This window comes from Microcaecilia unicolor, chromosome 3 (assembly GCF_901765095.1).
Source record: "Microcaecilia unicolor chromosome 3, aMicUni1.1, whole genome shotgun sequence".
In the NCBI taxonomy this organism is placed as follows: domain Eukaryota; kingdom Metazoa; phylum Chordata; class Amphibia; order Gymnophiona; family Siphonopidae; genus Microcaecilia; species Microcaecilia unicolor.
In genome coordinates this window covers 307,216,952-307,230,994 of record NC_044033.1, presented here as the reverse complement: position 1 = coordinate 307,230,994, position 14,043 = coordinate 307,216,952, and the positions used below count along the sequence as shown (strand labels likewise).

General features: G+C 45.3%; 1 protein-coding gene across 3 annotated transcripts in view; it reads right to left on the bottom strand.

Moving 5' to 3' along the window:
• The window catches only part of TFCP2 (transcription factor CP2), a 122,255-nt gene that overhangs the window by 83,910 nt on the left and 24,302 nt on the right, over nucleotides 1-14,043 (bottom strand). For 2 of the 3 annotated variants that reach the window (XR_003941588.1, XM_030198285.1), the window contains exons 2-3: nucleotides 2,513-2,664; nucleotides 1,214-1,290 (exon numbers count right to left, since the gene is read on the bottom strand). Coding sequence is in view for 2 of the 3 variants with exons in the window: in XM_030198285.1 (XP_030054145.1) it covers nucleotides 1,214-1,290; nucleotides 2,513-2,664 (229 nt within the window). In the remaining variant the exon portion in view is untranslated. The remainder of the gene's footprint in view (nucleotides 1-1,213; nucleotides 1,291-2,512; nucleotides 2,665-14,043) is intronic. The other variant, XM_030198286.1, reaches the window with a different exon arrangement.

Here is a 14,043-nt window from a genome sequence, read left to right as displayed (position 1 = left end):
CTTTTTTTTTTTTTTTATATTCAGGAGAGAAAGGCAACACCCAATCGGGCCCACAGCCCCGGGTGACGGAGGAAAGGTAGGGGGAGACTGGGAGGGACCTGGCACCACCAGGTGTACACCAGAAGCTACAAACAGCCACTCAACCCGACTGTGCTAAACTAGGCCCAAAAGACACCAGTAGCCAAATCAAACCAGAGCTGCACAGAGATGTCCCTCCACCTGCTGGATAGAGAGAATACAGAGGTTTACTTGGCTGCACAGGTCCACATATAGCAAACCTTGGAGGCTCTCTCTATCTCCACCTGCTGGTAGAGGGACACAACCTACAAGTCACTGGATTGGTCTGTGGGACGCTATGGAATTATTTACTTTACTAGACCTGTATAGTGTTGCTGTGATGAGGGGAAGTATCTGAACATTGACCTGTTTTATGAAGTTGGTACGATGTCACAACAATGCATACTGTTACAATATGGACTACAAGGTGTACAGGGGGAAAAAAAAAAAAGGATACTTGGCATTTTTCCAAATATCCCAAAAATGTCTACTGCAGCAGAAACTTCTGTCTGAATTTAGAGACATTTTTAAGTACTTTATTTTTCGACAGGATGGAGCTCCAGACATTGAACTTGCAAAACCATTGAGCTCTTAATTAATGAAACCCTAGAATTCATTGAGCTAACAGCTCAGTGGCGTCAAAAACTTTGTGAATGTGCCAAGGTTGAGAGGACAGTTTGAACACAAATTATGAATTAACTAAGGAAAAACAAAACAAAACATTATACCACTGTATTTTCAAGGGTCATACTAACCTCTCTCTTTATTAAGACGTGCGCCAATGCCGACACAGCCCATTCACTTTCAATGGGCTGTGTCAGCATTGCCACGCAGCTTAGTAAAAGGGGGGAGGGTGTAAACGTTTAAATAATTGCGAAGTATTTTGAAATTATGTAAGGGATCCCATTTTTTCTACACACCACGCATACAGACGTTGGAAGACAGTGAACAGTCTCATGAGACAGCCATAACATCGCTACATGAATAATTACTGCTGAATATCTACAATACAGAACCTCAGCAGACAAGACCAGACCTGGTTTATATAGGCTCGAGAGGAAACATGTGGGATGTTCTGTGTACCAAGCTAAATTCAATGCAACTATTGAACTACTAAACTCACACTGTAGTGGCACTCCCATCTTCTGTCACTCACCTTCACCAGCTTCCCATTTATCTCAGGCAATTCTCCTATCTTCCTGTTATCCAGCATCCTAATTTCATACGACTGTCCTGATGAACACAAACACAACACAAGGGTTACAAGTTACACAATTTCACCGCTGAATTCCAATGTCGATCACTGTGCAGTGAGTGAACAAGGTATAAGTTCCACAGAGCAAACATTTAAAACATAACCTGGTGTTTTGAACTCTCCTGCCAAACAGATTTGTGGGGTTTGCCTGCTTTTCAGTTTTACGTGTAACCTTCAGGCAGCTGTGAAAGCCTCAGAACAAACTGTCAGTAGGCAAAGCTTATGTTGGTATTCTTGGTGACGGCCAAAGTGGTGCACTGGAGCTAGTTTTTGCATCTTGCTCTCACAGCGCAGCACTGAAAACAGCTCCAACAGCCGTTTCTTAGCCACAGGACCTTACAAGAGTGATGCTTTTGGGGTACACGGATATTCTTTTATTCAAGCTTTCGCACAGTCTCTCAAAAGGGGTGAGACATTGTCTCTGAAAACGATCAAGAAAAAGTACTCTGAGTGATCTGCACTCGCCTTTCCTGTGGGTGTTTTCCTTTTTTCCCCATGAAAAATATGTACATTTCAAAAATATACAAACATGTGTGTCACCTGCACTGACCTAAATCCATGCTGGGCAGAATTTTTTTTTGTGGATATGTCTGAAAATTTCTCTTTATGTATACTGGTGGGGTTGTAGGGCTGCAGGTAAAATAACTCAACCCCCCCCCCCTCCCCCCCCCGGCTGTCCCTGGCTTATTAGATTTGATATACCATCCTATCTGGATCAACCAATCAGAATGGTTAACAACTCATTTTCTTATTTCTCTCCTTTCTAGGGTTCTTTGGTCCACAGCTCTTAACTATGCACTTTCCTGTGCATCAGAACTAAAAGGCTGCAGTGAAACCCATGGTGGGTGGGTTCAAATGGGGGTGGAGGGGCAGCACAGCACCAGGAGAACCAGATACAAACCAAATATACAGAAGGACTCTGATGAGAACTATGGAGAGAGAAAAGCAGGAAAGTCACAATGACAGCCTAATAGTGAGAATCAGAACCAGACTGAAAGGGGTACAGACAAAGGCCATGGTATAAGATGAGGCCACCCATGAAACACCACTGAAAACAGCAGGAGGACAGAGGTCTTTATCCACTGGATACCTAGGACACACAGGATACCAAGACTCATGTCCATGAGAGCTTAGTCCATGTAAAATAAAGATCCCTGCTCTCTCTGCTGTAACCAGCACCAGAGAAGGAGTGCATCTTACCCTGATTGAGGTACGTGAGCGTTTCTTCATGTAATTTCACAGCAGGTGAGGTGGCCGCGCACAGTACATACTGAAATGGTAGGATTTTATTCTCACTGTCACAGGGCAGGTTTGACTCTTCCTGTTTAAAGATAGGTAGTGCCAGCACATCACTGAAACAAAAACACAAGACCATTAAAGTCTGTTCCACATTGGAGGGGCAAGGCACATCAGAACGTACCACTCTTTAGTAAAACAAAATACAGAGGCTTCAGTTTCTAGACTATCTACTCCAAGGAGCCACAGCGAGGTCTCTTAATTTTTGTAGCTTTAGAATAGAGACATTCAAAAACCCACGATTCAAGAACTGCCAGCCAGTGTGTTTCAGTTCTACTACCATGCATGAGTTTTATTTGCATGCATTGCCTTCATTGTATGCAAATATATCTTGTGCATATTCATTGTGGAACTTCAGAAAAATCAGACTAGGTTGTGTCCCTGGAGGACTGGATTTGAAGGCCCATCTTTAAAGCAGTTCTGGAGAATGCTGAAATGTATGCAGGTTGTTATACCTTGTACTGGAGTTATCCAAAGAAAATTATACATGGATGATCTTAAGGACAGGTAGGTTAACCCTCAATTTTGCAAATTTATGGCTTTTTGGATCTAGCACATCAATATTTACCTACGGACAAGTGTACTAAACAAAAAGCCAATGAAAATGATAGAGGGAATGAAACCGCTCCCATATGAGGAAAAACAGGTTAGGGCTCTTCAGCTTGGAAAAGAGACGGCTGAGGGGGGGGGGGGGGGTATGATTGAGGTCTACAAAATCCTGAGTGGACTGGAACAGGTGAAGGTGAATTGATTTTTCTCTCATTCAAAAAGTACAAAGACCAGGGGACACACTCTGTGAAACTGCATGGAAATACTTTTAAAACAAATAGGAGGAAATATTTTTTCACTCAAAGAGTACATAAGCTCTGGAACTCATTGCCGGAGGATATGGTAATGGCGGTTAGTGTATCTGGTTTTAAAAAAGGTTTGGACAAGTTCCTGGAGGAAAAGTCCATAACCTGTTATTGAGATGGACATGGGGGAAGCCATTGTTTGCCCTGAGATTGGCAGCGTGGAATGGTGCTACTAATTGTGTTTCTGCCAGGTACTTGTGACCTGGTTTGGCCACTGCTGAAAGCAGGACACAGGGCTGGATGGACTATTGGTCTGACCCAGTATGGCTGTTCTTATGTTAATTTTGTAGATTCCTGAATGCGAATGAACGAGATATTCCCACTGGTACATGGACTAGGTCAACCACCTCAGATGTGAAAAAATAGATTAGCCCATGTCTCCATAAGACCATTATATACAGTGGGGGAAATAAGTATTTGATCCCTTGCTGATTTTGTAAGTTTGCCCACTGACAAAGACATGAGCAGCCCATAATTGAAGGGTAGGTTATTGGTAACAGTGAGAGATAGCACATCACAAATTAAATCCGGAAAATCACATTGTGGAAAGTATATGAATTTATTTGCATTCTGCAGAGGGAAATAAGTATTTGATCCCCCACCAACCAGTAAGAGATCTGGCCCCTACAGACCAGGTAGATGCTCCAAATCAACTCGTTACCTGCATGACAGACAGCTGTCGGCAATGGTCACCTGTATGAAAGACACCTGTCCACAGACTCAGTGAATCAGTCAGACTCTAACCTCTACAAAATGGCCAAGAGCAAGGAGCTGTCTAAGGATGTCAGGGACAAGATCATACACCTGCACAAGGCTGGAATGGGCTACAAAACCATCAGTAAGACGCTGGGCGAGAAGGAGACAACTGTTGGTGCCATAGTAAGAAAATGGAAGAAGTACAAAATGACTGTCAATCGACAAAGATCTGGGGCTCCACGCAAAATCTCACCTCGTGGGGTATCCTTGATCATGAGGAAGGTTAGAAATCAGCCTACAACTACAAGGGGGGAACTTGTCAATGATCTCAAGGCAGCTGGGACCACTGTCACCACGAAAACCATTGGTAACACATTACGACATAACGGATTGCAATCCTGCAGTGCCCGCAAGGTCCCCCTGCTCCGGAAGGCACATGTGACGGCCCGTCTGAAGTTTGCCAGTGAACACCTGGATGATGCCGAGAGTGATTGGGAGAAGGTGCTGTGGTCAGATGAGACAAAAATTGAGCTCTTTGGCATGAACTCAACTCGCCGTGTTTGGAGGAAGAGAAATGCTGCCTATGACCCAAAACATACAGCCAAGGCAACAAAGGAGTGGCTCAGGAAGAAGCACATTAGGGTCATGGAGTGGCCTAGCCAGTCACCAGACCTTAATCCCATTGAAAACTTATGGAGGGAGCTGAAGCTGCGAGTTGCCAAGCGACAGCCCAGAACTCTTAATGATTTAGAGATGATCTGCAAAGAGGAGTGGACCAAAATTCCTCCTGACATGTGTGCAAACCTCATCATCAACTACAGAAGACGTCTGACCGCTGTGCTTGCCAACAAGGGTTTTGCCACCAAGTATTAGGTCTTGTTTGCCAGAGGGATCAAATACTTATTTCCCTCTGCAGAATGCAAATAAATTCATATACTTTCCACAATGTGATTTTCCGGATTTAATTTGTGATGTGCTATCTCTCACTGTTACCAATAACCTACCCTTCAATTATGGGCTGCTCATGTCTTTGTCAGTGGGCAAACTTACAAAATCAGCAAGGGATCAAATACTTATTTCCCCCACTGTATGTGAGACTGAGATTATTATCCTATCAAAAGTAAATGAACAATTTCTTCCTCAGGTCCTGCTGTCAAATCTTCAGAAACATGTGGAGACTGGAAGGTGCATTTACAGCATCACTGGTCTCTGTTTTTTTGAAGTGATACTGCAGAAGGGTTATTGAGATGGTATCATATGCAAGAAGCAAACCTAATTCCACCACAGCTTGGAAGATGTGGATCCAGAGAAGCATGATGAATAGTCTATAACGCTAAAATTTAATGCCAGAGAACCCTCTGAACATCCAGAAGATGAAGCGCCAAATACTCCACGTGAAAATCCCCCTCCTGAAAGGAGGGAAGAAAGAGAGGCTGATAAAGAAGAAAAGCCAAACCACAGTCAGAAAGAAAAGGAGGAACTGAATGCAAGGTCACTCCAGACTCAGCAAATTGCAGAAAAACAGCTCAGAATGGCAGTGCTAAAAATTCAGACACTCTGCGTGCCGAAGAATTGGCGATCAAGAACACTGCTCGTAAGCTCCTAAGGGAAGCCTTTTGCAAAGGCTCAAAGGGAGTCCGAAGTAATGCTCGGTAGCCAAGGAGCCCTAAGCGAGGTTCGGAGAACAAGAACAAGGTTTCAGGGTGAACAAGGTCACAGCAACAGAGGAGCAAAGCACTCCGCAAGGAATGCACCACATCCGAATGCAAAGCCAGGCCAGGACCTTCTGCAACCCATCCTGCACAAAGAAATCAATCGCTGAGGAACAGACACCTGCAATGAAGACCAAGCTTGGGCCGCAACCATGCCTCAAAAAATCCTCTACACCCGAGAATATGCGGTCAAAGTGGACCGCATACAAGATCGCAATAGAGCAGTAACCACTGTGTCTGAAGAACTCTGTTCCTCAGAGTCGACCTCACAAAAAAACAGGACGTAAGATCAAAGCGAGAGGGATCATCCACTCAGGAACGGACCCTGAAGGAAGAGCCCGGAGCCAAGCGGGATCCGAAACGAAGGCACCACCAGGAGTCTCACCATACCCGCATACCAAGGGCGCCGTGGCCAATCCAGAGCTACCAGAATGACTCGACCCTGGTGACGAGTGATCCAAAAAGAACCTGGCCGCAGAGAGGCCACGGAGGAAACACTATCGAAGAACGTCCTCCAGCTAAGGAAGCAGTTGAACAACCAAGCCCTGCTGAACTGCCCTCTCGCCGATGACAGAAGAAAGAAGGCATCTGGGCGTCCAGCTGGGATGCCATCTGAACTACCTCTGGAACTCTCTACCAGATGCCATAATGGAGAAGCAAGGTGCAGAATAACCATTCTGCTGAGACCAGAAGACAGCAGAAAAAGAGAACTCACCGTAGGAAAGGACTGCAAAGTGGGTCGCAGAGAAACGGAACACGGGGTCCTCTGTCCACTCTAGGGGGGTTGACACATTGATGGCCAAGGTCCAACTCAGAGTCCCACACTGTCGAAGAAGCAGCCACCGCCATCATCTTCTCCGATGGCACGAGCACCGTCTGGCCCACAACGTGTCCTGAAGTGCTAGAAGACTAACAGCAACAAAAGCAGGTCCAGGTGGGGGAGATGGCACAAGCATCGCCTGGCCCTCAATGTGTCCTGATAGGCTAGAAGACAAACAGCACCAAAAGCAGGTCCAGGCAGGAGATTGGCCACACCATCCACTGCCATCCACCGCCCTGGAGGCAGAAGAAGGAGGCAAAGGGTTCTCCAGTTCGAGAGACTCGCATCCATGATCACCACCATCCCCTGCGGAGGCACGAAGGCATCCCTTCCACAGGGAGGAATTGTGGACACTCCTGGGACACAGGAGACCACCTACTGAGAAGCAAGAGCTGTAGAGATGTTGCATATTAGTACAGCATATGGCACTACCTCCAAAGTGGCTGCTATAGAGCCCAAGACATGAATGCATTGTCAGGCCAGAGGACTCGGCACCCTGAGCAGACTGCACACCCGAGTCTGAAGCTAGATCCTCCAGTCCTCGGCCAAGAAAAAAAAATCATACCCGAGCAGTCTGGGACGGGACGAGGTGGCTCATTTGAAGGTTGACCATCCAGCCCAAGGATTCTGAGAAGAGCCGGGAAGATTGACTCTCGGATCTCATCTAGAGCAGAGTGCACTCTGAAGCTGTCCTTGCGAAGAATGCCGCAAAACTCCCAAACCTAAGAAAAGGCCATGCCGAAAGGCAGAGCCTGGAACTGAACATGAGGGCTCAGAACAGCCAAACAGAGAAACCACAGATGAGGGGGCCAACGAGGAAAGAGTAGAAACGCTTCCTAGAGGAGAAGTGCAGGGAAGAATGCTAAATTGAAGTAGCTCTGAATATAGCTAGCTGTCCAATACAAAGAAAAAGTGCAAAAATGCAATAAAAGCCTTAGAGACACTGCAACATACAGCTAGCTACAGGTGCTGCTGATACAGTGGAAGATGGAGCTGATATGCAATACTTTGACCAGTGTCAGAGTGCAATACTAGAAGAGCAGAGCTGCTGTGGGAAACCAACATAGTTAACCTTGGCACTATAGCACAGGGTTAGATGTCCCAGCTATGCAAAGAACTGCTTGTCAGGGAAAGCAACATGGGAGAGTGAAGAAAATATGCCCCATATGAAAAGGAGCCGAGGGCCACAGCTTAAACCAGTCTTAAACCTGAGACCTTCAGGTTGAAAGCCAGCCACTTTCGAGAAAAAAACAAAACTATGTACTGAAACTACTGAACATGGAGATAATGCCCCCATGACAGCACTGAAGTTCCATAGTTACCATGGAGACCAGAGCACTAGCCCCAGAAAATAACAATATACAGTTCCCATAGAAATGTGGAGCCAAAGACACTAAGCCTAGAAACGTCCTTGTAAATGAAAGAAGACAAGAATGAAATGGAGAAAGGACAAATGACAGCACCCACTGGAAATAGAGCAGGACAGACAAGAAAGCAGAAAAGAGAAACTGGGACCAACAGGCTTGGAAAAATAAAATAGACTAACAAAGGTAGAAAAAAAAAAGTGCTTTATTTTGAATTTTAGGTAGAATATGTTAGCTTTGGGAAATGTATATTGTGAATGACTTTGTAGTTTGTTGGAAATGCATTTCTATTTTTATTTCTCCTATGTTGTGGTACATACCTAGTATGACTTCTTGGGCTTCCCAGTTCAATTTTTGCTTTTATATTTGTATTTCAAATTTGTGATCCCTTGTTCTGTATTTGGTGGGGGTCTGTCTGTGTGTCATGGAGGTGTGGTATTCTGTTTGCATATAGTTTCTGTGTAGAACTCTGTAATGGTCCCACTTGTTCAGTTTTACTAGTAGTAGTTTTACTAGTAGTAGGTGTATTGGTATTCTAGGCACAGTACTGCCTATTCATAGGTAGGGTTCATGTTTAAATCACAGGAATTAATGCTACTCTTGTATGGTAGGTTTGCTACTTGTATGTCAGTATTTTTTTCAGATTTTGTATTATTTCAGTGTGCCTGGTAGTAGTACTTTTATACTACATACAAACCTGAAAGCTATGAAAATGGTGTAAATTCAGTAGTGGAGAGATTTATATTGCTATTACTCAGATAGCATAAGAATCAGAAAAAATGTGTGTGTGTGTGTGAGAGAGACAACATCTATGGAAAAAATGTGGTATGATCTACATCTGTGGTTGGGGGGGGGGGGGGGAGCTGTGGATAGAGGGCATTTTTACATTTAATTCTGGCATACTATATCAGACTAAAGGTCGGTGAGGGTCTCCAGCCAATGAACTGCCAGAAAAAGATGCAGAAGAAACACAAGGAAATATTTCTAAACAGAAAGAGTGGTAGGTGCATGGTAGAGATAGTAAACTTTACACAGGCCTAGGACAAAAACGAGACGATGCACAGTGGTGCGAAATTGTGGGATAAAGCCAGAGATACGAGGCAGAATCTGCAGCTTGCTGCAGGGAGGAAAGAGAGAGACAGGTTTGGTTTGGACATCAAGTACATTCTGTTTCTATTCTGCAGACTGTATATCATCTCTGCCTCTCCTCTCACTTCCTGGCTAAGGATCCTTTCTGCCCCACACTAACCCCAAGGGTGACTTTAAAGATCATCTTCTAAATATACATGTTACTGAAAGTCACTCAAGGCTTGAGGGATAGAGGAGGAGGAATGCTTATTTAACTTTTTCTTTTTTAACCTTCCTATTCCTAACTGCTGAAGCACCCTTCCCCAATTCTGCTTTCTACTTCACACACACTTCAACATCCAGAGATGCCTCGATACACACCCACACTGCCATTAACTGTTGCTGCTCCTCCCCTCCTTTCAGGGTACATTCCTTTTCCCTCAATCCCTGCTGTCACCCCACCACCTCACACCCTGCAGTCCACATCTCCATTTGTTAGCAAAAAAAACTCTATTTATGTACACACCATGAATAATCCACAAACAAAGCCTGTGCTTCCTGCACAAGATGTGTCACTCTATACCAGTGGCTCTCAACCTTTTTTTCAGTCAGGACACACCTGATGAACAATGCTTCCATACATGCCACACTTCATACATAACCCTCGCAGACCTTTAGTTTGCTACTACTACTACTTAGCACAGTATGCCAGTACTTATAAATTAAATGTAAACATGCCCTGCATCCACCACAATCCCTCCCCCTCTCAAAACGTTCGAAAGTGTCTACCTGGGATCGTAACCACCTGCTGACGTCACTGGCCAGCACTAGAACCCTGCTTGCCTGATGTCAGGAGGTGGTTACGATCCCAGTGAGAGACGCGGGAAGCGTGCGACCGGCAAAAAGAACAGCGGACAGTTGCGGGAGTGGGCAGAGACATTCCCTACGTGCACGTCGCCCCCCCTCTAAAATTGCCAAAACCCCCTCTGCTACCCTCCCCGCTCCCCCCCCCCCCCTTACCGGGGTCCCAGCGGCAGCAGTGAAGGGCGAGCAGCAGGCTCGGCGAGTCGGCTGCCTTCCCTTCTTTTCACTCTCAGCTCTGACTCTGGTCCCGCCCTTGCGGAAACAGGAAATGAGGGCGGGATCAGAGACAGAGCTGAGAGCGAAGAGAAGGGAAGGCAGCCGACTCGCCGAGCTTGCTGACCGCCCCTTCACTGCTGCTGCTGGGACCCTGGTAAGAGGGGGGGAGGGGATTGGCAATTTTGGAGGGGGGGGGGGGCAACGTGCACGTAGGGGGATGGGCGGGGCCAGTGTCAGGGAGGGCCGCGGGTGGAGGCATCATAAGGACGTTTCTGAGAAACAGAGAGGGGGGGTGGCGATTTTGGAGGGGGGGCAGGGGGTCTGGAACTCGGATGACGGACAGAGGGAAGGAGAGAGAGGGAGGGAGAGAGGGAGGAGGGGCCTGGAACTCAGAGAAGAGGGGAGGGGGAATGCACCACCTGTAAAAAAAAAAAAAAAAAAAAAAAAAAACAGCACCCCCAATCAGGCCCGTACAGAACACCTGGAAACTTATGTACAAAGTGGTGAGTTGCAGGGGAGTGGGAGAGGAGAGGGGAGGGGAGGACGGCCTGGAAATCAGAAGGGAAGAAAGGGGGCCGTGGGACTTGGAGGGGACAGAGGGAGACAGTGAGGGGGGGGGGCCTTTTTTACTAGTATATATATATATATATATACATATATACATACACACACACACACACACACACTACATCTCTCCACTACCAGGCACACTGATAATACAAAACTGGGGGAAAAAAAATCCTAAATCGAAATACATGTAGCAAACCTATCATACAAGAGAAGCATTAATTCCCATCATTCAAACAGCATGAACCTGACCAAATAGGCAGCAATATGATATTACATGGGGGTCCTACAATGCCAAGACACCTGCTACTGGTAAAATAGAACAAGTGGGGCTGCTCCAGAGTTCTATATAGACACTACGTGCAACAGAATACCACATCTCCATGACACAGAGACCCTCATCAAATACAGAACAAGGGATCACAAATCTGAAATACAAATATGAAGACAAAAACTGAACTGGGAAGCCCAAGAGGTCAAACTAGGCATGTACCACAACATAGGAGAAATAAAAACAAACTCATTTCAAAAAAAAAAAAAATACAAAGACATCCGTGATACACATTTCCCAAAGCTAACATTCTACCTAATAAGTTCAAAATAAAATTCTTAGACAAAGGTATTTAAAAAAAAAGTGTTATTTTTCCAAGCCTGTTGGTCCCAGTTTCTCTTTTCTATGTTGTCCGTTTTCTGCTCTCTTTCTCCACTTTCTTTCTTCCTTCCTTCCTTCCTTCTTCCATTCACTCAATAAATCCGTCTCTAACATATTTTCTCTCTGCCCACTCAAAATTTCACCCTCTCTCTTCAGTCCGCCACTCTATTTCCTCACCCTCTAGCTCTCCTGTCTCAATCTCTCCCTGGACTCCTAGTCTGTCCTCTTTCACTCACTTCCTATTACTAAACATCTACCCTCCATTCACACCATCCTCTTCTCACTCATCTTCCCTGAGAACCCCTATGATCTCTTCCACATGGTTCCACTACGCTAAGCATCTACCCTCCTTCTTCCTTCCTACACTTTTGCAGCCCAACAATTTGTCTCTCTCTACCCACACTTGTAGCCCATCTCCTAGTCCTGTTTACCCCTCTCTCTCCTCCACCCCTATGGTCCATCATCTCTCTGTCCCCTCTTTCTCCCTTCTACCCCTATGATTCAGTATTTCTTTGTCCCCTTCCCCTTCTCCTCCCCCTTATGATCCAGCAACTCCATGTCTCCCCTCTCTCCTCTACCCCCTTATAGCTCAGCAGCTCTGTGTCCTTTCTCCCTCACCAGCAAAAAAGTGTAGCTTCAATGTTCAGCAGGGCAGCCTGGCAGCAGGCAACACTGTTACACAAATACCAATGCCCTGCTGTTTCCTGGGTTGTGTAGGCGGCAATCCAAGTACTGAAGTGAAAGCCTGCAAAGTATAGTTTACCGCCAACATAACTCAGGAAGGAGCACGGCATTGGGGTTTGTGTAGCCACATCTCATAAGTACTGCCACACTGGGACAAACCAAAGGTCCATCAAGCCTAGCATTTTGTTTCCAGCAGTGGCCAATCCAGGTCACAAATACCTAGCAAGATCCCCAAAAAGCTTGATACATTTTATACTGCTTATCCCAGAAATAAGCAGTGGATTTTCCCCAAGTCAAGTTAATAATGGTCTATGGACTTTTCCTTTAGGAAGCCGTCCAGACCCTTTTTAAACCCCGCTAAGCTAACCGCCTTTACCACATTCTCTGGCAACAAATTCCAGAGTTTAATTACACGTTGAGTGAAGAAAACTTTTCTCCGATTCGTATTAAATTTACTACTTCGTAGCTTCATCGCATGCCCCTTAGTCCTAGTATTTTTGGAAAAAGTAAACAAACGATTCACGTCTACCCGTTCCACTCCACCCATTATTTTATAGACCTCTATCATCTTCGAATACCATTTCTGGCACCAGTATCTCTCCCAAATCTTCCTTGGTGAAGACCAAAGCAAAGAATTCATTTAATCTCTCTGCTATGGCTTTGTCTTCCTTGATTGCCCCTTTTACCCTGCGGTCATCTAGTGGTCCAACTGATTCTTTTGCCGGCTTCGTGTTTTTTTATATACCTAAAAACTTTTTTACTACGTGTTCTTGCCTCCAACGCAAACTTTTTTTCAAAGTCCCTCTTTGCTTTCCTTATCAGGGCTTTGCATTTGACTTGACATTCCTTATGCTGTTTCTTATTAATTTCAGTCGGTTCAGTCTTCCATTTTCTGAAGGATTTTCTTTTAGCTCCAATAGCTTCCTTCACGTCACGGCTGTCGTTAGGTCTTCCTCCCTCCTTTTTTAATACACGGAATGTATTTGGCCTGGGCTTCCAGGATGGTATTTTTGAACAGCATCCACGCCTGATGTAAATTTTTGACCCTTGCAGTCGCTCCTCTAAGTTTTTTTTTTTTCACCGTTCTTCTCATTTTATCATAGTTTCCTTTTTGAAAGTTAAATGCTACCATATTGGACTTCCTAATTATACTTATTCCAAAGCTAATATAAAATCTGTTCATATTATGATCACTGTTATCAAGTGGCCCCATCACCATTATCTCCCGCACCAGATCATGCGCTCCACTAAGGACTAGGTCTAGAATTTTTCCTTCTCGTCTGCTCCTGTATCAGCTGCTCCATAATGCAATCCTTGATTCTGTCAGGGAATTTTACCTCCCTAGCATGCCCCGATGTTATATTTACCCAGTCAATATCAGGGTAATTGAAATCACCCATTATTATTGTGTTGCCCACTTTGTTAGCCTCCCTAATTTCCAATAACATTTCTACATCCATCTGTTCATCCTGGCCAGGCGGACAGTAGTACACTCCTATCGCTATCCTTTTCCCCTTTTCACATGGAATTTCAATTCACAGAAATTCTAAGATGTGTTTTGTTTACTGCAGAATTTTCAAATCTATTTGATTCAAGGCCCTCCTTAACATACAATGCTACCCCTCAACCAATTCAATCCACCCTTCCCCTGCATCTCTCATACTCATTCTCTCCCTACCCCCTCCCCAATGATCTGATACTTCCCCCCACCCCCGTCCGACATGTCTCCCTTTCCCTAGCCTGCACCTCCACTGGCTATGCTCTCCTCATCTCCCACGTACATCTTTCCACGGTCTAATATGATCCCCCTTTCCCCAGCCCCCAACTCCCATCATGACCCTCTACGATCTGACATGTCCCTCCTCTCTCCCATGGCATCTCTCCTGTCCTCCTCCACCACACATCCAGCAACTCTTCCTTTGCCTTCCTCCCATCTCC